Source organism: Zea mays, chromosome 5 (genome assembly GCF_902167145.1).
Source record: "Zea mays cultivar B73 chromosome 5, Zm-B73-REFERENCE-NAM-5.0, whole genome shotgun sequence".
NCBI lineage: Eukaryota > Viridiplantae > Streptophyta > Magnoliopsida > Poales > Poaceae > Zea > Zea mays.
The window spans coordinates 4,488,741-4,510,362 of NC_050100.1; the positions used below are offsets into that span (position 1 = coordinate 4,488,741).

Sequence of the window (21,622 nt, forward strand, 5' to 3'; positions counted from 1 at the left end):
ATAAACATGCTGATAAAAGCACGCATTCCCCGGTGTCCCCTTGGTCTTCTGCTTCGTCACGCATATAGTATACCTCAAAGTGAAACGAGAGCTATCACGGAGCTCAGCCAGATGCGTGCCCTGCCCACCACATGAACATCTGAGAGCGACGACACGTAGCATGGAGCGAGCACGCAGCAACACAGCCGGGGACCTGATCAGGGGCCGTGCCATGCCATGCCATGCCATGCATGGCTGCACGAGAAATTCAGGCAGGCGGGCGGGCGGGCAGAGATGACAAGGAGATATTTCTGGCCCGGTGACATCGCTCTGTGAAGAGGAGACCAGAGCACGCAGTATCACAACAGTAAGAGCCCCCCCATGCGGTTGCGACTGGCGGTGAATGCTTCGGCAACGGACAACGCGCACCAGACCCACCACGCCCGCACAGTAGATGCGAATCAGACAGCCGGGCGACAATGCAACATACGTATCGCGCATACAGGTCATGGGATCTCTTGAGAGCCGGGAGCAGCCAGCAGGCGACCCACCCCAATTCACAGCCTACCAAGGATAAAAGCTACCACCATCTCCAGGCCACGGGGTGTACTGAATCCATGGAGCTGTCGCTGTTCCGCGCTTCCCAAGTACTACAGAATCATCGGAGACCATCGGGGGAAAAAAGCATACATAATTTCACGGCGGAAATGACGGACACGCATTCGGTACACTGGCAAGATCTGACCACCGCAAGTGATATCCATGAACAGATGGATGTACAGTCGTTTTACATCAGGATTTAGGAGTGAGGATACAGAATCAATCAACTTGCTCAGACACATCGCACATGCTGTGTCTTCTTTTTTTTCAACTTCTCCAAATTGGCCATGCTGAAAGTCCAAACTTCGCTGGGAATCTGAATTTCCACCGTACCCCCCACAGTTCACGCGCTTTGGGAATATTCATCATGCCTGCTGAGATACAGAGGCAGCGTTGTGAGACTGCGAATATATATATTATTATTATTACAAGAGACAGTTAACCACCATCAACACTGTTTTGTATATGGGAGACAAAACGGTACAGGGCGACGCCAACTACACAGATATCATCACCACCGACTTGCCTCAAAATAGGTTAAGCATAGGGCGCAAAGCTAACCTCCAGCCACACAAACATCAGGTGGCCGGATTTCCCTCAGTATTTTATCACAGTTACTGTTTATGCAGATCTCTACCTTTGATGCATGGAATGTTAATGGCGGTGAACTTATGATCTCTATAAAACCCAATGGATAAACTTCGATAGCTTGGTCATTTGATGGTTACCAAAATATAGATTTCACAGCAGTGTCCAAGGCACCACAATTGGATAAACAATTCACAGTTTAGGCAGAAGTAGCCATATAAGGTGATGAATGAGCTCGGAACCCATAGTGAAGATTGAAAAAAAAAGGATACACGGAAGTTTCAGACACGGTTCATCCTATGTTTTCTGAAACATGTCCATAAAAAGTGGCACAAAAGAAGGGTTTATGGTGTGGATGCAAAGTTATACCAGCTTTCTTTTCTTCTTATGCCTCCTTTTGCGCCGTGGTTTATGAACATCAGAATTTGAGCTCAGATTACTGTTATTATCCGCGGGGCGATTTGGTACTCTTCTATTTTTAAATGATTCGCCGCTTGTGCTGTTTGAAGTACTGCTCGAGCTGGATATCGCACGTTTATCTGCATGTCTGCCTCTATTTGGGGCTAATGAGCGTGGTGGCGGCATAAGAACTCGAGCATCTCTCTGACGCTGCAAAACAGAATAGGTTCAGTTAAACAAAAGGAAATGCAAATTTCAATAGTTTCCCAGAGCTCTGAAGAAAAAAACTGAAACACCCCTAACAAAGGTACCTGGTTCTTTTCATCACTTGACATGCCAGATGCTGCCCTACCTGAAGCACTGGATGCTGGTTCCCTGCAGAAGGTTGGTACATGTAACATTAGCACACCAAGTGAAGAAAAAAGTAGAACACATCAGCACATGAAAGCAAGAAAGAAACAAAGATACATTTGCACAGCAGTACCAATGTTCTCACAGTACCAGAGGGAAGCATATGGACGATATATCAGAAGGAAGCATTAGATTTAGGACCTCACAAGTGATACCATCATACCATGTTACAGGACATGGGGGGGGGGGGGGGGGGGGGGGGCTAAAGCATCTACAGTGTACAAGAGTTGTGGGTTGTGAACCATACTTAGCACTTTTGTCAGTCCACTCATCATCAGCCTCTTCATCACTTGAACTTCCAGACATAAAGAAGTCATCATCACTCACATCCAAGGTATCGTCGTCGCTTGCTGTCTCTGTTAAATGACCAAGAATAAAGTTTAGTATTTCACACATTAGGCATCCAGTAAAAGGGTATCAAAATTCCAAAGGTCATCAACTTAAATAGTAACACAAACAAACACCTTCTAAATCTTTTCCGTTTGCTGCAGCAGCCATGAGATTCTCCTTGATCTGTTTGCGCCATTTATTCCTCTCTTGAACAATATCTTGACTGTTCCCTCCAGTGAACAGCGAGACATATTTCTCATTCTTAGGGAAGAACTACAAATGAGTTGAGATATAGAAGCTTTAGCTCAGGATTCAAGCAGGTACAGATAAAAAATGGTTGATTAGAACCTCCAACCTAATGCAAAGAGAATGATACATCACAGAAAACAAAGTTGTAATGATACTTATATGTCATATCATCATGGGCAGGGCAGTAATGTAGGAAGCTTACTCTAACATATTCAAGATCTTCTCGCAATTTTGACAGATTATTGTTGACACCGTCACCATTTGAACGTTGTTGCTTCTCGAGTCGCCTTATCATCCTCTCAATCTTCCGTCTCTCTTTGTATTTTGAACACCAACATCAAGATGGTAAGTACATTCCATACATGCAGAGAAAAGAAACTTAAAATGAAAAGGAAAGTATAACAGACCAAAGAATTTTATCTTTCTATCTCTAAACTGTAATGTCCGCTGGACAACAAGTTGATTCTGAAGCTCTTGTTGCCTCTTCAGTTCTTCCAGTTTCTTCTCTTGAGCAACCCTAATCTCATCCGGAAGGTCCTGAAAATTAAACATGGAGCAGTAACTAAACAACATGGCTAGACGAAAAGGGGGCTATAGTTCATTGATGTAATCAGAAAATAAAATGGAAGCAGATGTGCTATTCTTTTATATATGTAGGCTGCTCACAATCACATAAAGTGGCCTTGATTTTAAATAACACAACCATGGTAAGCTTATCCGCTGTAGAATTGAATTATACAATCAGTTGCCACTCATGCATAGGGGTGGTAATGGGCTCTAGATTTTACATTATAAAATTGAAGGATCGAATCATGTTAGGACTGGGCTCTATTCCTTTTTATTTTTGAACTAAAAATTATTAAGGGCCCTAACTGTAAAGAAAAATTTGGATCGTGGTCCATTACCACCCTTATGCCTACTTGACTCTTTCCAATATAAGATGAAGATTCTGTCGGCAAGCAATTATATTTAGTTGATGCATAGAAAGAGGCATGAACATATCCATGCTACACTGTTCTAAAACAAGGTCAATTAGGCTTCCTCACTTCCCCTCTGACAAGAACAAATTCCCTTTCACACCATTTTCCGACCAATCAGTTTGAGCAGCATAGTTAACATTTCAGTATGTTAGTATTTCAATCAATACTTGATACTTAATGCAGTGTAGTAATCCAGCTACACCAAGAACTAGTCTACTGAGCCGAATGCAACAAATAGAGGCCTCAGTTGTAGTATTAATTAGCCCCTGCCGTAGCACCAGATTTAAAAAAAATCTATATTCGTGGTTGAGCAATTCATCATTGCAAAAAGACCCAGAAAACACACAGCGCTCCACAAGCAACAGCTAAACCTTCCGAGCTCAGCCGAGCAGACCCCAGGTGTCGGTAAGTACCTTGCGGAGGAAGCGCTCGGTGGAGCGGATCTGGTTCTTAAGGGAGGTGGTCTTGGCGGCGGCGGCGGTCCGCTTCCGCTTGCGGTCGGCAACAGCGGCAGAGGCCGAGGACTTGGGCCTGCGTACGGCAGCGCCGCGGCGCGGGTAGCCGCCGTGCGCCATCGCCGGAACCCTAGGTAGGGACGGAGGCTGCAGTACCCACGAGCGTTCGGCTCGCGTACGCAAGGTGGGGTATGGAATGGGCCGAGTGGGTCGTGCGGTTTAGCACCAAAAATGCAATCGCCATTTGCCAATGCCCACGTCACAATTGTTGGGCCTTCATGCGTGTTTAATGCACCACCAATCAACAAGCGCATGTACAACTTTGACATTGTTGTGCTAAAACACAATATGATATAACAAGTGTGTCAAAAACTTATATATATTCATTATACTAATCAGAGCTAGTTCTCTGTATCGAGGATAGAGCCAAGACACAGTGTCTTCATCAAAATGTGTCTTGAATTTTTTATATTTACCACTTTTGACATACTCGAAGACACATCTCAAGACACCCTTTGTTCATTCCCTAATCGAGAGGATACAAGTAAGGTTATATTTATAGCCCTATAAGTGGGTGGATATATAGAGTTTGAAATAAATAATAAAATAAAGTTATTGTTGGTTATACTCGCTCTGTCCTATTATACAAGATGTAATAATTTTTTTAGTCTTATAATATATAATATAAGGTGTGCTCTCTCTATATGTAAACATTGAATTAGTATATAGAAAATTAAATATATTTGTTAATATTTTATGCCTTATATACCGAAAGGGAGGGAGCAATAATCTAAAAGTGAGGCTAATAATTTAAACTTTTCTGTGTATAGAGCTTGTTCTGAATGCAGAACTAACCGTTAGACTATCTCCAGTAGCTTATTCGTACACATATCCATATTTAAACTATAGCTTTGTGGCCTTAATTTAATAGTATCTCCAGTAGCTTAAACTGTTAGAGCTTATACGTTAGCTCAGTGGCCTTAATTTAATAGTAAAGGGATGTTTGAATGTACTATAGCTAATAAGTAGTGTCGTGGTTCTGGAAACTAGGGCACAATAGATTTGTGTTCGGTGAAAATGCAAGAGTGGATTCACTTCGAATGGTGAATCACAGGGATCTGAGCGATGAACTGAGACATGGGGTTTATAGTGGTTCAGGATTATGCCATAGTCCAATGTAGTGTCGATCGTAGCATTGCTCTGTGGTGTGTTACAACCGGTATGCTCGTGTCCTAGAAAGAAAGTTGTCCTACCCCTTTTATAGCTCAAGGGTGGACTTTACAGTGGAGAGTTGTATTCTACTGGGAGGGAGCTCGGCTTGCTGTCTTTGGATGGTGTAGTTCACCTAACGTCGCCTGTAGGGTCATGCGCTACCGTGCCCCTAGTATGGTGTCCCATCTTATCCATCCGGTATACGAGTATGTAGCTTGCTCGATGTCGATGTTGCGGTACCTGGTGGGCCCACGAGATCGACTTACAACGAGGTTGTGTTCAATACTGCTTCGTCTTCCGTCATGCCCCTTGTGTCGCTATCATGCGTGTGTAGGTATACGTCTAGTATGGGGTATTGTCTCATACTTCTTCGGTGCATGGGCCACTGTAGAGACTCCGGTGATGATGTCTCCACGACCGGAGTTGACCTGCCCTGCGAGTCATTGAGGATATGTCCGAGGGCGCACGCGGGGTGTTCCATCGTGTCTGTCGGAGACCTCTTGGTACTATATGTACGGTTCAGACGTGGTTTGGTGATGTTGCGTCTTGTCGCGGTCGTCGTAGGCTGACTGCGTTAGCCCGGGTTCCTTCCTCGTGGATCCGCTCAACGAGGACTTGGTCGTTTGCCCCGCCTTGCAGACTTGCTCGGCGATGACTTGGTCGTTCGTCCTACCTCGCGGGCTTGCTCGGTGGTGACTTAGTCGGTCGTCCCGCTTCGTAGACTTGCTCGATGGGGACTTGGTAAATGAGTTGGAGAGAGATTTGTGGGCCTTGCCTTGGGTTCCCGATCCTGGGTACCCGACGAGTAGTTGGCTAAAAAAATGTTTGTGGAATTAGCTAGCTAACTATTAGAGCATCTACAAAAGATTAGCTATAAATGCTAGCTAAATTTGGACCATTGAGGGCTATAAAAAGGGAGATAAGTTTCTAATGGATGGTTATATCAAACAAACTCTTTAATTATAGATGATGACCTGTAAAATCTTAACTACCCAACGCATACGGTTCTTTTTTTTTTGCGCATGAAGTTTCATCTACTGTAGCCGACGAACATGACGTGTTTTAGTGCATCAAGTAAATCAATGTATCAGCACACGGGCTCGTTCTGAATTGGCCGCCGTCACGCGCAACACCATCTTCCATCTACTTCATGATAAATCTGCACTGGTTGATCCTTTGCATGCTGTAAATAATATCCTCTTACACTGCTAGTAACAATATAATGAGTACTGATGCTAGTAGTAGTGTGTACTGAATAATTGTCTCATTAGTTATCAACATAGAAGCTTTGGCTGAGAGAATACCAACCACAGTTGCAGATGCAAGAAAACTAGAACATCTACCAGATTCTGAACTATGTCTGTAATGGTTGTATTCAGATGGTGAGCTATTGGTGGCATAGTCAAAGTGTCAAACTTATCAATCTTGATATAAAGAATTCTGGTCGTAATAACATCTAAATATTTAAATGAAATTCGAGATAATATTTCCCCAAGAAGCAGTATTCCTGTAAAATAAAATCTTATAAGTAAATCACCAGCAAAAAATGCATATAGCATTAGCTGGCCAATGATATTTAGCTCAAATCTATCAGGAACAAATGCCAAGAGAGATTTGATCAGAAGGTTAGATTGAAATGATAAGTTGAGAATGGAGTTCAAAATTTTGGAGATGCAATCACTAATCAAATAAAGTTGCACACTCTTACTTTCCATTTTTCAGTTTGTACTGGTAATCTGCATGTGGGCATGCAGACCCCTGTATGCTTGTATTGTCATGTAGAGTTGGTGTTTGTTTGAATAGAAAGAACTGCAGCTGTCTTCACAAAAAAGGACAATATTCGAAGTATTCATCTTCAAAGAGACTACCGGTAGGGGCAACCATATAGCACCTTAAAGCATGGCAACTATCATGTCCTCTTGATGGATAACATAGATACAAATGACGAAATCAACAAATTTTACCAATGATTAAGAAATGGATCCCTTCAGAGGCATTGAGACCTGGGACATATGCAAACTCATTGGAAGGTGCAGAATCCAATTGGAGAATCAAATTTCAGAGGATCCTAATTAATCATGCAATACGACCTGGATCATGTTCCACCTGTCCTGGCAGAAACTGGGAAGGATGAAGCCTCTCTGCAGACGCGGTCAACAAACCAGTTTTCCTAGCCTCCGTCGGACGGGGATGCGGCGGCCTGAGCATGAATGACTGAGGGAGAGCAAACAATGCGGCGGCAAGGGTTGTACACAACAGCGAGTTCTCAAGGAAGGCGGGAGCGAGAGAGGGAGGACGCGTGAGCTATTTTTAACAACACTCTTCCATAAAAACCAACATTTCACTGTTGTGAAATAAAAGTTGGGTCAGCCCCGTTCTTTAGCAAAAGGCTCCCAGTTAGCGGCTACAATTCCACTAAACAACCTAACAAAAAGAACAGGAAAATCAAGTTAAGGAAAGAGCTCCCTGTGGAAAATCCCACGGACTTCTAGTCATCATTCAATAAAGGTCAAGAACTACTGACATTGAAACAAACCATCAAAGTCACACAATCACTCATTTTTTCTCTCTCAGGGGCTTGTAGATTCAAGGAAGCAGTTCACAGACTAACAAGTAAACATGCCCTTACTGGCAGTGAACCTATGTTTTCTGGTCGCTCCACCAGCTAGTCGAACTGGAGGAACGACCAGGCGACTAATCTCGATTAGTCGTCGACTAGGTCGACTAATCGACCTCTGGTCGACCTGGTCGTTTACTAGTCGTCCTGTTCATTCAGGACCTATGTATATAGTATATACTATTATACTATATAGTATATAATTATATAACTATATAATATATATGAAGGATAGGGTAAACATGACATGAATTCAGCAATACTGAAAACAACAAAGAACACCTACTAGTTATTAATACTACCAGTCCCAGATACCACACAACACACATTACCACCCAATTACCTAAAGAAGATCTTCATCCAACTGAAATTCATCACCTGCAGCTCCCCTTCCACCTGATTCTTGTTCGCGCGTGTCTGGACGAGAAACCTGGGCCGGTGATGTCCGGAACTCTAGATTCTAGAACTAGAACCGTGCAGCGCGCACAGATGGTTGCCGGTCAGCCGGTGTACTGGTGAAGTATGGATTCTGGAACGAGAAGTCTAGGAGCCGGTAGAAAAATAAAGATGAAGAGAAGAAAAGGAAAGAGATCGAGATGCCAGGAAAGTAGATGTGAACCATCTGTTTTATAGAGAGTAGAGACGACGCTGGCGTTCCATCTCCCTGTAGCCGGGCCGCCCGCCACGAAATAAAAAATTCAGGATCCTATAAACCCTAGTCGCGCAGAATCGGCTGATCGAGCGACTAATTGCCCCTAATCGTCGACTAGTCGGACGACCAGGGCGATTAGGTGCTCTGATCGGGTCGGATGTGCTAATCGAGTACCTTAAACCGACTAGCCCAACTAATCGCGATTAGTCGGACGACTTGAAAACACAGCAGTGAACACAACAAAAACACCGCTGATGTCCACGAACTAGCATGCAGAGACAATGACGGTGAAGAAGATAGACTCATAACAGAGAACGAAGATAATTCGAAGGATTAATCTCATCCCAACTTTATACGAATGTTCTTATCAAGAGTGTGGATCCATATCTATACTACTTACTAGATATATACTCGTGCGTTGCCACGAGAGTTAAAAATTAGTATTAAACATAATTTTAGAGGAATCATACAAGAATCAGTTCGTTTTCACAGGAAAAACGCAAGAAACGGGAAAATTTCCTCCGCTCCAAATGAGCCCTTAAAATAATTAATTACTCACGTAGGTCACTATCAACCATTTTGCAAAAGGGAAATTGCACAATCATACTACAAAAGATCGAGCATAATGCTACTTACGAACAATGAAACTGTTTTACAAGCGATTGAGCATACTGCTAATTTCTGAATAGTGTATGCACCTCAACGCAGCAATCAATCCTAACCTGGTAGCCAAACTCTCGCCAAGGCACCACACTAACAAGCATCAGTCACCCATGATCTTGACAAAAGCGAGAGGAGAATTGACAAAAGCGAGAGAGACCGAGAAGCAGGCAGGGAAATCGTACCTTCTAGGCCTCGTTCGATCCACGAGCTGCTGCAGCTTCTCACTCTGGCGGTGCTAGAGCACGTCCAGCCGATGCACGCGCGAACCGCTCGACACCCATGATCTTGCGCAGTGCACACCAGACCTAACTTGCGAACTACCAATGAGAATAGAATAGTTGGATCAATTGACAATTAAGGAAAACCCAGTAGAATATATGGATAATTAAGGAAACCCCATCATAGATAAACATTGCAATAGAAGTTTGTTTCCCAAATGACAACCATTCTAGTTATCTAGCAGAGAACATCTTTTGAGCCACGGGCATTAAGGAACAACAACAAGAACAGAATAACTCAATTCACATTCTAGTTATAAAATAGAGAACATTGTTTTTTGAACCACAAGCACCCAGTAGAATAGATGGATAATTAAGGAAAACCCATCATAGATAACAATTGCAATAGGAGCTGATTTCCCAAATGACAACCATTCTGGTTACCTAACAGAGAATATCTTTTGAGAAACAACAACAAGAACAAAGTAAATCACTTCACATTCTAGTTATCAAATAGAGAACATTGATTTTTGAACCACAGGCATTAGGAAATATCATCAACAAAGAACATATTAAATTGCTTCACATCACATGAGGCACAATGGGCAGTTTGGATTGCAACCTCCCAGGCAGATGCCTGCCAGGCATTCCATCGTAGCCATCAGGCGTCCAAAATCAATGGCATGGGATGCTGCTTGGGCCTGACAGGCCCATAGTGCATAAGCATGTTTTCTATCCAAGAATTCAATGTGACTGATGAACTTGAATAGCCGCTACAGGCACCTTGCATTTTAAGCTTAATTATTCCTATTTCTCTGAAAGGATAGTGTTCTAGTAAGGCAAGGAAACCAAAATCTTCATATCAGCAGACCAGACCACACATAAGGGGAGGAAGGGAAAGACACACAGATCGAATATTCAATGTCACCACTGTCATCTTGAATAGTTGGTCGAATATGAGTCTCCAACAATTTTTTTTATCATGGCAACTATTTTTAAATCATCCTAGGGGGGACAGTGCAGGTAAAGAAATATTGTGGGCACTGACTTGGAAACAGTGTGCTGGTCACAATTTCTACAAAAGCTTGGAATTGCCTCGACCTGGTGTTGATGGGTGCGCACCGGATTTTGTCTACAACTGCAGCAGAGGGTCTCAGAAAGAACACATGTGACACCAAGCATGCTTGCCGCACAATAGTGATGAATTCACATGCAAGGGAGTCATCCTCTCTTTGCTTCCCAACCTCGTCGTTCCCTTGATATGCAAGTATACTTTTGGCGCGAGTGGTGCAAACAGGTCTGCAGTAATCAACAGAAAAGATAATGAGAATAATTTGGAGAATATACTTGCTCTACCAAGCTCTACCAAATCCATTCCACGGAGCTAGGGGTCCTCTATTGGGGAGCATGTAGAATGATCATCGTTGACCCAACAACACAGAGATCATAGCCCACCACGCCCATCCGATGCAACTTGCAACTTCTCATTCAATGTGAAATGTGCTAGAACAGTACTGCACATAACAAAACTAAAAAATGACTAACTATTAAAAAAAAGATGTAGTGACTCGGCATTGATAACTGAACTCATAACAAGGAATGACCGGCACAAAAATAAACTGCAATAACTGAATACAATGAATTACTAAATAAAAAATGATAGAGCATACATCAGTTGTAAATCTCACTATTTTTCCCTTCTTCTCCTCTAGTGAAGTTGGAAAATCACTGTCATCATCAGAAATTGGAACAACTGCTTTGCCTTTTGATTTGATTTTGAAATTACTCTGCTGATAGCCGTAGCCTAAAAATGTAAAAAAACAGAATAACTGACTACAAAAATTGTAATGTATAATATGTTATTAGAATGGCTGACTACACAAATTACAATGAAAAATACTCAACACGCTTACAATGACTGACAACGACTAAGCATAGTTTACAATGACTAACTGCACAATTACAATGACTTAGCACACCAAAAAACATTCACAAATAACATTTATGAAGTCAAAAAACAAATTGATCATTAAAAAAGTTCATGGTAAAAACCCTACACACAACAATGACTGACACACTAAAAAACAAATGTCTGAGTACAAAAAAGGCATAAAAACACATACAAAAAACCTGCAAAAAAATATGTAGTACTGCTATTCCATTTAGTTGTCCCAATCTGCACACATTTCAAGTGGAACCGAAGCACCAGAATGATTCCATTGAATAAAAGAAACTTGCTAGGGTTCAAATACTGGGACAAAACTGAAGCACTCACTGAATGCTCCCACCTCCTCGCTTGGATAGGGCGCTGGAGATGGCCAACCAGATCGCAATCCCTGAATACACAAGTTTCAACCGCCACCCCCCCCCCCCCCGACGAACCTCCATCGGCGTGGCTTCCTCCCCGTCGATAGATGAGAGAAAACAGCTGCGAGAGAGCAAGGAGCCCGATGAGCAAACTGCAAAAACAAGGAACAAAAGGCGAGGAGCGCGAGGAACAAACTGCCAGTGTTTAAGCATGGAATGAATCTAGGATGGCGAACGAACGAGATGAAGCTGAGGCAGCAGGGTCGCGCGCTGACCTCGGCCTTCGCGGAGGGCGCGCCGCCAAGGTCGCCCATGTGGATCTCGCTGCCCTCGGTGTCCATCATCACGGCGACCGCGAACCCTTTCTCGTCGTTGAGCCTCCGTACAGCGCGGATGGCTTCGCGGTGCCACTCGCGGTGAAGAGCTTGCGGCTCTCGCCGGCCTCCTCCTCGCCCCCGCCACCACCATTGCCGACGAACCGCAGGGAGGAGTTAGGGATCGGATGTAGGGAGGGGAATGTAGCCTGGTGCTAGGGTTAGGGTTTTACCTGGTCGATTTGGGAGCGAGAGGAGCCCGACGCCATTACGGAAATGCAGCAAAGATGGGGACGGGGCCGGGGGCAGATGGCACCGGATCCACCTTCGCGGCGATCGCGGCGGCCGTGGCGGGTTTGCGGCGGGCTGTGCGGGCGTAGGGAGCGGCATGGCGGCGGGTGTTCCTAGGGGCATGGCGTGCAGATGTGCGGCAGGATTCGTAGGGACGGCGCGGGGGGTGTGGGCGGCCGTGCGCGTGATCCGCGGGGTAAGGGAATCGGCGGGGGCAGTCTACACTGTGCTCTTAATAGTTATATAGTTAGTAGAGATTAAGAGTCTAATGTAGACCATACCCCTGCCCCCGCCTCCGTGACCCCCGCGCACCCCACCCCCGCTCAGGTCCGCCCCCGTCCCCTCCCCCCGCAGGTCCGTGACCGCCGCGCCTATTTCCCCCACACCCCGGTCCACCGGCGACGACCGGACGTACCTCTCCGTGTACAGAAAATCGCCGGTGCCGCCCACCACCGGGTACACCGAGGGTTTGGTGTTGTGGGAGCCCCCAAGGACGGACACGGAGCCCCTGTAGCCGCGGTGGCGGAGCGAGATCTTGGCCGCCAGCAGGTTGTGGAGCCCGTCGAAGCTCCGTGACCCCCGCGCACCCCACCCCCGCTCAGGTCCGCCCCCGTCCCCTCCCCCCGCAGGTCCGTGACCGCCGCGCCTATTTCCCCCACACCCCGGTCCACCGGCGACGACCGGACGTACCCCTCCGTGTACAGAAAATCGCCGGTGCCGCCCACCACCGGGTACACCAAGGGTTTGGTGTTGTGGGAGCCCCCAAGGACGGACACGGAGCCCCTGTAGCCGCGGTGGCGGAGCGAGATCTTGGCCGCCAGCAGGTTGTGGAGCCCGTCGAAGCTCGTCATGATGGAGGCCCCCTCCATCACGCCGGCCACGGGGGAGTCGCTGTCGTTGTGCAGGGTCAGGTCGTCGCGGAAGACGTAGATGCTGCCGAAGGGCCTGGTGTGTCACTCGAGGGGGCGCCTTCGTCGCCGGTGACGACGACGTACCCGGTCTCGTTCAGCCTGTCGTGCTGGTACATGGTGAAGATCTCGATCTTGCCGGCCATTGTTGTCGCGGCCGACACAGGAGAGAATCGATGAGGCTGGAGCTGGTAAACGAGCCATGGGATCAAGCATACCAGCAATGTTTTAGTGTTCGTACCCATGGTGATTGTTTGAATTGCCACCTGACCTTTTTTTTAGAGTTCGAAGGCGAATGTCCTGGCCGTCTCGGTTCGTTCAATGTCACCAGATTGCAACCTGACTTTTACCTGACGTAGGGTGTTTGGTGGCATCGGTAGCTTGTTTCTTGGTGTGCTAAGTGTCAACTTAATTATGTTATCTCCAGCAGATCGTGTATATGATCATGCAAATCGCTGTTTTTTAGGTAAATATAGTGAAATTTAAAATAGCCGTGACGTAGGGTGTTTGATGCTCTGATTGTTTTGGCATGGCAAGATCCTGCAACTGCTCCTCGAGACTAGGCACCATCACGCTAAATAGTAGTTGATTCCTTGGATTTGAGTGGCAGGGCGTTTTGGATCTGCTGCGTGCGTGGGCGATCCAATCCAACAGGGCTCAGGTACGACGACAGGTACTACGACATGTACGACCCTTAATGTTGTGTCAACTCAAAAGAATTAATGAGTTTTTTATCTTGATCCCGAGTTCATTACTAGGTACACTAGCAATTCTTGTCCAATATCTGATTAACTACTTTTCCCCTGCTTCCTCTTCTAGAGGAGAACTGTTGTTGATAAACTTAATATGCGAAATACCTTTGAAGAAAATGATGTTACCTATGTAAGTGTGATAGTTGCTCTATTAATGTCAAGCAGTTGTTTTGTTTTAGCATATGCTGGAAGGAAATGGCAGACATAACTTGAACGCACACTTCTAATGTATCCTGATCATGCATTTTTATACAGAAGTGGAGATAAACAATGGATGTATTAAGTTTTGAACCTAGATGACAACCATGTGATTGTTCTCACTGATGATGGTTTGTAATGATGCAAATTCAGGGCTAAGAGGTCAGCATCTAGAGAATCAAAGGACGTCCAGTGACTCTTCTTAGTGGTACCACTAGAAACAAGGCTCTTTACACTAAGCTAAATGTTGCAAACATAAAGAATCCTAATGAGAAACAAGCAAACAATGGTATGTTGCATGCTCTTAAGTTACCAGTGTAAGTTATATGAATCAGCCAAGAAACCAGCTCTCATGTATGTTCTATATTCTTCTGCAGTTAATCATCCTTTTAAATGTTAGGAGGCTCCTTTGAATTAGCATACCTAAGACATGCTCATATACTAAATGCAGGGTACAACTATATTAACTGAACCTGCTGTTATGTCACTTCATATTATTTTTTACAAAGCATTCATGATAGTTGGGTACTAAATCTTTTTGTTTTCAGTTTTACATGTGCCAACACACTAATAAATCAAATCCGAATAGGTCAATCATTGATTGCTCATTCAGTTCCAGGGCAAAGGTCAGCAAGAAAACAATATAATGAGGATTTGGTAAAGTTTCATTGCTCCAATATAACTGTGCAAAGGTCAGCAAGCTAGCTTGCTCTTTGTTTTGCTCAGTTAGTTATATACCTTTGACTTTGAGCTGATGTTGATTTGTGAATTTTATTATACTGTGTACTTTGGATTTAGGAATCGCTTAGGGCTCTATGGAATGCCTCCTTTCCTGATACAAAGCTCACTAGCTTAGTTTTAGAACAGTGGAAAGACATGGGGTTGGCAGGGCGTCAACCCAGCGACTGATTTCAGGTTAATTTGAGTTTTTTGCCTCTCTATGCTCTATTTTAGATGGTTGAAAATATGTTTCACACTGTTCCTTTTAGTTTTTTTCTGGGAATTTTTTTATAATGCTCCTTGCCGCTTTCTTCTTAGAGGCCCACAATCAGCTATTGGTTTCATGCAACAAACATGTCTGCATTTCCCTAACACATGAAGAGTCTTAACAATATCATCTTACTTTGATTTCAGGGGTTGTGGGTTTGTTTCTCTTGAGAACCTTTTTTTGCAAGAACATACCCGGTAGGTCCTTTGGATCCTATATATAACAACGAATGAACTCCTCCTTACCAAGTGAGCAAAGTATCCATGCATATAGATCTGATGGTTGGTGGTGGCTGATCCAACAATTAAGCAGGCTTCTTTCAAGAGGTTGATGCTGAAGCAGCAAGTAATGTGAACTAGATGGGAGTACCCCTTTGCGGTTGCAGGTGTAAACATCTCATACATGCTGATTCAACTGCTGGAACTCAACTTAGGTATTTTTTTATACTTCGTGGCCGGGCATGGCATTTGATCTCTACATGTGAAACTATCCACTTGCCTGGAATTAATAAGAATTTACATGTATTGACTACGTGCATTGCATTGCATCGCACACACATCAAATTTGTTTTGGTCAATGCACTAATAAAATTACTAATCAGAGCACGTACATCTAAACCCACCTCGTGCATCGCGTTCGTATGAGTCAAACGTCCCTATCATTGTGCAGGCACATTGCAATGTAGTATCAAGTTTTGTTTCCTTTCTTAAGATGTGGAATCTTTGGATTTGATTACGACTGTTGGACAATGAACATGCATTATTATAGTAGGCACATGGACACAGCCGGTGCTAACTGCTAACCAATGTGCAACCATCTCGTCCCATTGCATGTATGTCTTGTGCTGCCACCCATGATTGTCCTACCTCATCATCCATACCAGCACACAGAACAAGCCAGTTCGCGCCAGAATCATCATGTGGATTCAAACAGAAAAATAAAGAAAGGCTTGTTGATTCCCTTTTGTTTTTATGATTCTGCATGTACTATCTCTTTGAAAACAATAGCAGAATGAATGATTTTTATATGATAGTAGGTGTCTGTGACTCTGTGTAACAAACGATTTATGTCTTTAATAGGAACAGAAGTTGTTATTGAGTTTTAGGTGGTAGATGATGCTACACATTTTGATAAGTTACTAATAGCATCTTGCTTGTTTTGTAGGAAACCAAAGGAGATTACCATGTTTTTTTACCTCATCACCGTATGGCAGTTATGTTCATTCCCCTGCTAAAGGTGGCACCAAATGTTCTTTAATGGGAAAGTTCCTTCTAGAGATCAACCCTGAACTATTCATATTGTTTGTTTCCCTCAGACCTTCACATAGGAATGCCAGCTTTGTATCTATTTTGTAGTTTTTCTTAAAAAGGGACTATTCAACTTTGTTTTACTTTATTATTATTATGATCAATGAACATAGAACAACACCTTCCCGTGGAGGCTTCAAGTGCACCAATGTTAAAAAGTTGTGAGGTTACAGGTAGTGAAAACTCACCCTATGTTTTGCTGACCGATCCAGCAGCTGCTGACAACGGCTGACGATCTTCCAAGAATGTTTGTGCTGAAGGAAGAGAAGAAAGACTCATTCTGGCAGCTCCCTTGTGTTGATCTTCTGTCTCTTTACTGTCTGAATACCCCTATAAGGTATAGAAAAAATGTGGGCTATAGAACTAGGTGGTGGAGTTGGTAAAGGTGAAGCAGTTCTTTGGAGCGTTTGTCCTGTCCTAAAATGATCTTGAACCTTGGGTGTCAAAGATGCAGGATTTGGTACCAATGGGGCAGAGTGGGCAACTAAAGTGGGGGATGTTGTATTTTTTGATGTGTTAACAGGTGGTCGAGGAAGCTCATGCAGTTCCTTGATCTTCGGTGAGGAAATGGTGGCGGCGAGTTGCTGAAAGTTCTCTTTGCCCGGGAACATGATCTAGAAGTCGTCTAGAGGGGGTGAATAGGCGAATAAAAAATTATCACTTAAAACTAGAAATTCTTACTATACTCGAAGGCTGGATCACGGTGGAATGAAAGACACTTCAAGTAGGTCGTAGCAGAAATGAAATTCCTGTCTCAAAATACCATGCACTTCAAAGATAGCTTATACCACAGATAAGTATTGAAGTACAAGTATAAAAACAATTAAGACAGAGAGATAGCACACAACACAGAGCAGAGCATCAAGTATAAAAACAATTAAGACAGAGAGATAGCACACAACACAGAGCAGAGCACATTGATGCTGGCGGCGGCTGCTGCCTGGAGGCAGCGGCAGAGCTTATGATCATCGAGACCTTTGATACCAGATTGGTAGGAGTTGTGTTTCCTATACTGACGATATGTTTCCGTTGCAACGCACGGGCATCCACCTAGTATAAATAAAGTATTCAACGCAGATAGCAGATCCACCAACGCTGAAACGCATGCTCAGCCTCCATTGACCAAAGCCTGCCTCGGACCTCCACTTTGGAAAAATGGAGAAGGAAGAACATCGCTATCAACATCATCTTCCATTTCATCCTGTATCTAAACTTTGTCAACCATTTGCGCAGGCCGCAGACACACTCATACATCAGTCCCTTTTGATTAGTCCATATACACCCACTACCAGAAAAGCAGCAGCCCCCCCACCACAAAGTGTATGGCTAGCTAGTGCACTACAGACCCGGAAAGAAACATTATGAGAGCATGCCAGACTCTTTTAGCAGCTCCCTCTCTCCATCACTCACACTCATAGGGGGCATTGAAAGATGGAGGAGCATGAGCAGGTTATTGCTTACCATATCCTTGCAATTAAAGCACCTTTGAACAAAAGATCGGAAAGGGAAAGGCGATATCATATACCATTTGGTACAACTTCAAGTGGAGAGGATCTTTTAGGTCTTTTTTCCCTGCCTCCTCCTTGTTAGTGAATCGAAGCCGGCATTTCTATCTTACGCTTTGATTGGTAGGTTAACGCCTGCTAACAGCCCCGAAAGGATGCAAGTTACGCTTGCTGCCACTATACTAGGAAGGAGTGTTGGGTTCTGGTTTTACTGGTTGTCCGTCCTGCGAATGTTGCGTGTCATAGATTGCCATGGCGAGCGAGATGGGCATCATGCAGAGTGCTTTGGACTGGAGGAATTGCATCGCTGCCCCAATGTCTTCTTCCATCAGCTTTGCGACCTGTCTTTCTGTGCCGTCCGTTGACCACTTCTCCCAAATCTGCTGTTTGCTCCCACTATCACTTGCTTCCCCCTAACGAAACCAAAGGAAGATCCAATTTTAACGACCAATAGATACGGAAATATCGGGATGGAAAAGGACAGTCAAATTGTTTTTTCAAGTCACAACAAGGTCATTCGAGAAAGAAATAAAGCTCGTCATATTATGGCAACCTGAGGATATGTAAGGTCACAGAAATTGGGCTATAGAGATAGTGATGGTAAATCAATAGTGTGGCTGGTATACTTCGTCAAGCTGATGTATAGTAAAGATGAAATCATTTGTTGGTTTGAACTTTAGGCCTACAGACTACACAGTGGTTGTCACTGAAAGCAACGAGTAGAACCAGTTTGTACTGATGTAAAAAAAACATACTAGAAAATGGGTAAAAACTCGTGATTAAAACAAGATGATGAATGGACTTCAACACCATTGCCTAGAAAGCGCTAGAGAAACATTTATGTCAATGACAAACTTCTAAAGGCATTTACAAACTGTAAATGAAATTATTCTTGCAAGAAAAAAATAACCAAAATGTATGTTATGTCCTGATAACAGGATACATAGCATACTTGAACGAAACCTGTTATTAGATGCAATTCTAACAAAGTAACGATTATAGCGTCGGTATGGAAACCAGGATCATAAATGTTTCAAGTTTGAGCACCAAGCTGATGTACAAGGCTATGTATTCCCAATCATCATTCAACATAATGAAAAGAAATTGGCAATGGTTAAAAGGGTTTCAAACTTTGAAGAGTTATAGTTAAAATTTACAAAACCACACAAAAGAGCAATTGGTTTACAGGTTTATCACAGTTGTGGAGCACAAGCAAATTATGCTGATAATCTCGTGGCAGTAAAAGTGAAGTTACCAGAGGGCAATAGTTAGTAGTCACAAATCACAGGCTTACCTTAACTGAAAGTGGGATATCAGCAACCAGCTGTGCCACAGCACCAGCACCACCCAGCCTGCTCATGCTTAGAACCTAATGTTACAGAATCAAGGTCCCATCAGTGATCAAACAAGTAACTCAACTGGTAGTTAATGATTCAAAGATGTTAGCATAATGAGCTGAACCTTGACTTGAAGCCTCAGAAACTTCACATAATCTAGGATCTCATCTAGCATAGCTGCTCTATCTGTCTGCATAGTTTAAAAATGAAACATAATATCAGAAGTTTCTCTTTGTCATCTTTTAACCTTACATGGTGAACGGCACTCTGGATCTTTTAATTCAAAATCATGTGTTGTCCCAAATATTTACATAATCATGAGGATACATATATGTTTAACTCAAAAGTAAAGGCATACAACACTCATGTAGCACAATTCCCGGTGAGATGACAATAAGTCCTTCAAAAGCACTAAGACTTGATTGTCAAAATGACAATGAGGAACAAGCACAACAATAATATAACTTTGTCAAAACATCATGAGCCTAGACCACTTGCTGAGATTCTGTCAGTGTCAGACAGGCAGGCATGTGAACTAGACTGTAGAGTCTTCGCCTATATAATAACACCTACAAGTATGTAACATCAATACCTTGTTTGTATTGGGCACCAATTCCTGTAGGGCCCTCATCCTTTCTGCTATTCTCTCTCTTCTTAGCTGCAGTAGATCAAACATGGTTCAAAAAACTGCTGAATAAGAAGATAGAGGACTGTAATGAGTGGAAATGAAAAGTGAAAAAGCACAGATCTAAACTAAGTGAGAAGAACCATAACAATAAGCACAAGCAGCAGGCATAATTCTTCTGCTATCAGAAGCATGTTACTGAAGTTCAAAGCAAGCAGATACCTTAAGAAAAAAGCATATGCTATATAACATGCACCATCCAACTTATACTACAATACAGTGGTATGGCAGCTGAAACTTAACGAAAAATACCACATGCCCCCAGCACCGCCAAACTACAGCACATAATCTAGCTTAACACAATCAGCCCTCTTTGAACCTGTGGTTATCGATTGCTTGCAACCAAAGAAAATGCATAGCATTGAAAACAAGAGATAAGAAGACCATTTGAAGCTGATCGGACAATCACAGAGAGACGTGACAAATGGTTGCCCGAGCATGTCAGCCTACATGAACTGTAAATTACTCAGCAACCGATTTGTAAACCACGGAAAACACTGAATCGAAACCTAAAAACCTTACTAAATATGCAGGTTATAACTTATACAGATCACACATCACAACAACATCAATTCTGAAACCAAGGACTCAGGCGGCCAAGCCAGACGATAAAAGTTCAGACTTCAGATATCGCTTTGTTACCCTCTCCGCGATGCTGTGGGGGTCGGTCGCCTGCCCACGCCGCGCCCGCACCTTTGGCCTCGGTGCCGGCGGTTGTGGCCCGACTGCCGCACCGCCTTGCTTCGGCTGCTGCGCGTGGAACACCTAAAACCCAGCCAGGACACACAAAAACATGGCACGGTTAGGACTGCAGATTAGCCGCGGAAACACGCGTGATTCTACACCCTCGCTGCGGCGTGCACAGTACCTGTGTAGGCGGGGTGGCGCGGAGGTGGGGTGGCTGCACACCGCCGCCGAACGCCGGCGGGAAGAGCCCAGGGAGCTGTATAGCCTCCCGGTCCTGCAGAGGCGAGCGAAGAGCTTAACATGCAGCACTCAGGGACGCGATCGTTTGGTAGGTGCAACAAGTGCAAAGGCGAAAAGCGAAGCAAAGGGGAAAGCGGGCACGATGGAAGGGCGCTCACCGCCTTGCCACCGTCGGCGTGCTTCCCGCTTCCGGAAGCCTCAGCGGCCGCGGCGTCGAGGCTGAGCGCAAGGGAAAACGGCTGGTCACCCGGTGCGCGGCCGCCGCCCGCGGTTGCGCCGGGGTAGGAGCCGCCGGCCGTCATGGAGAAGAACTGGTCGAAGAAATCGTCTTCGGGGCCCTGCGGTGGCGGTTGCCCGGCCATGTCCTGGCACCAAGTGGCCCACTTTGCCCGCCGGCAACTGTAACTGGTCGCTCGGCCTCGCTCTCCAGCTGCCGCCGACGGCTCGGAACGGAGGCCGTTTGCTCGTCGGCGAGTGAAGTAGGGGGATCGAGGACTCGTGGGTGGGTCGCTTCGCCTTTTATTCACTCTCCCGCGGTCCCGCCGCATGACGAGGTGGGCCCTTAGCCTCATGTGGGCTGAGGCGTGGGCAAGTGAGCACGGGAGAAGGGTGGTAGTATAAATGGGCCGATCGCGGCGCAGTTTCTTTCTCTGGCCTTCGGACTTTTCGTCTAATGGGCCTAGAATACTAGTTTTGAGTGCTTGATAACACATGATTACCTAGGTAATTTATCTATATTCACTTTAAAAT

At 44.5% G+C, this 21,622-nt stretch overlaps 2 protein-coding genes across 3 annotated transcripts; both read right to left on the reverse strand.

The window, feature by feature from the left end:
- Window positions 1–653: 653 nt before the first annotated feature.
- LOC100191329 (uncharacterized) lies at window positions 654–4,247 on the reverse strand. 2 transcript variants are annotated; one of them, XM_020552997.1, is made up of 8 exons: window positions 3,950–4,247; window positions 2,964–3,093; window positions 2,759–2,871; window positions 2,442–2,580; window positions 2,225–2,333; window positions 1,878–1,941; window positions 1,537–1,776; window positions 654–953 (listed from the first exon to the last, which is right to left on the reverse strand). In XM_020552997.1, exons 1-8 carry the CDS (start codon window positions 4,109–4,111, stop codon window positions 945–947), a joined length of 966 nt encoding a protein of 321 aa, XP_020408586.1. In that variant the 5' UTR covers window positions 4,112–4,247; the 3' UTR covers window positions 654–944. The 2 variants fall into 2 exon arrangements, with proteins under 2 accessions (XP_020408586.1, NP_001340429.1); NM_001353500.1 differs by having other exon boundaries at window positions 657–950; window positions 3,950–4,162.
- A 12,562-nt stretch (window positions 4,248–16,809) lies between these two features.
- Window positions 16,810–21,365, reverse strand: LOC100285681 (uncharacterized). The gene is made up of 7 exons (NM_001158572.2): window positions 21,031–21,365; window positions 20,814–20,906; window positions 20,588–20,710; window positions 19,853–19,918; window positions 19,385–19,450; window positions 19,218–19,292; window positions 16,810–18,336 (listed from the first exon to the last, which is right to left on the reverse strand). The coding sequence occupies exons 1-7, from the start codon at window positions 21,232–21,234 to the stop codon at window positions 18,106–18,108; spliced, it is 858 nt and encodes a 285-aa protein (NP_001152044.1). The 5' UTR covers window positions 21,235–21,365; the 3' UTR covers window positions 16,810–18,105.
- Window positions 21,366–21,622: the final 257 nt, after the last annotated feature.

Coding starts and splice junctions, on each gene's coding strand:
- LOC100191329 (XM_020552997.1), bottom strand. CDS start 4,111: ATGGCGCACGGCGGCTACCCGCGCCGCGGCGCTGCCGTACGCAGGCCC. Junction 2,334..2,441: donor AAACGGAAAAGATTTAGAAG/GTGTTTGTTTGT, acceptor GTCATTTAACAG/AGACAGCAAGCGACGACGAT. Junction 1,777..1,877: donor CAAGTGATGAAAAGAACCAG/GTACCTTTGTTA, acceptor TCTGTTTTGCAG/CGTCAGAGAGATGCTCGAGT.
- LOC100285681 (NM_001158572.2), bottom strand. CDS start 21,234: ATGGCCGGGCAACCGCCACCGCAGGGCCCCGAAGACGATTTCTTCGAC. Junction 19,451..19,852: donor TGGTGCCCAATACAAACAAG/GTATTGATGTTA, acceptor TAAACTATGCAG/ACAGATAGAGCAGCTATGCT. Junction 18,337..19,217: donor ATATCCCACTTTCAGTTAAG/GTAAGCCTGTGA, acceptor TGGTTTCGTTAG/GGGGAAGCAAGTGATAGTGG.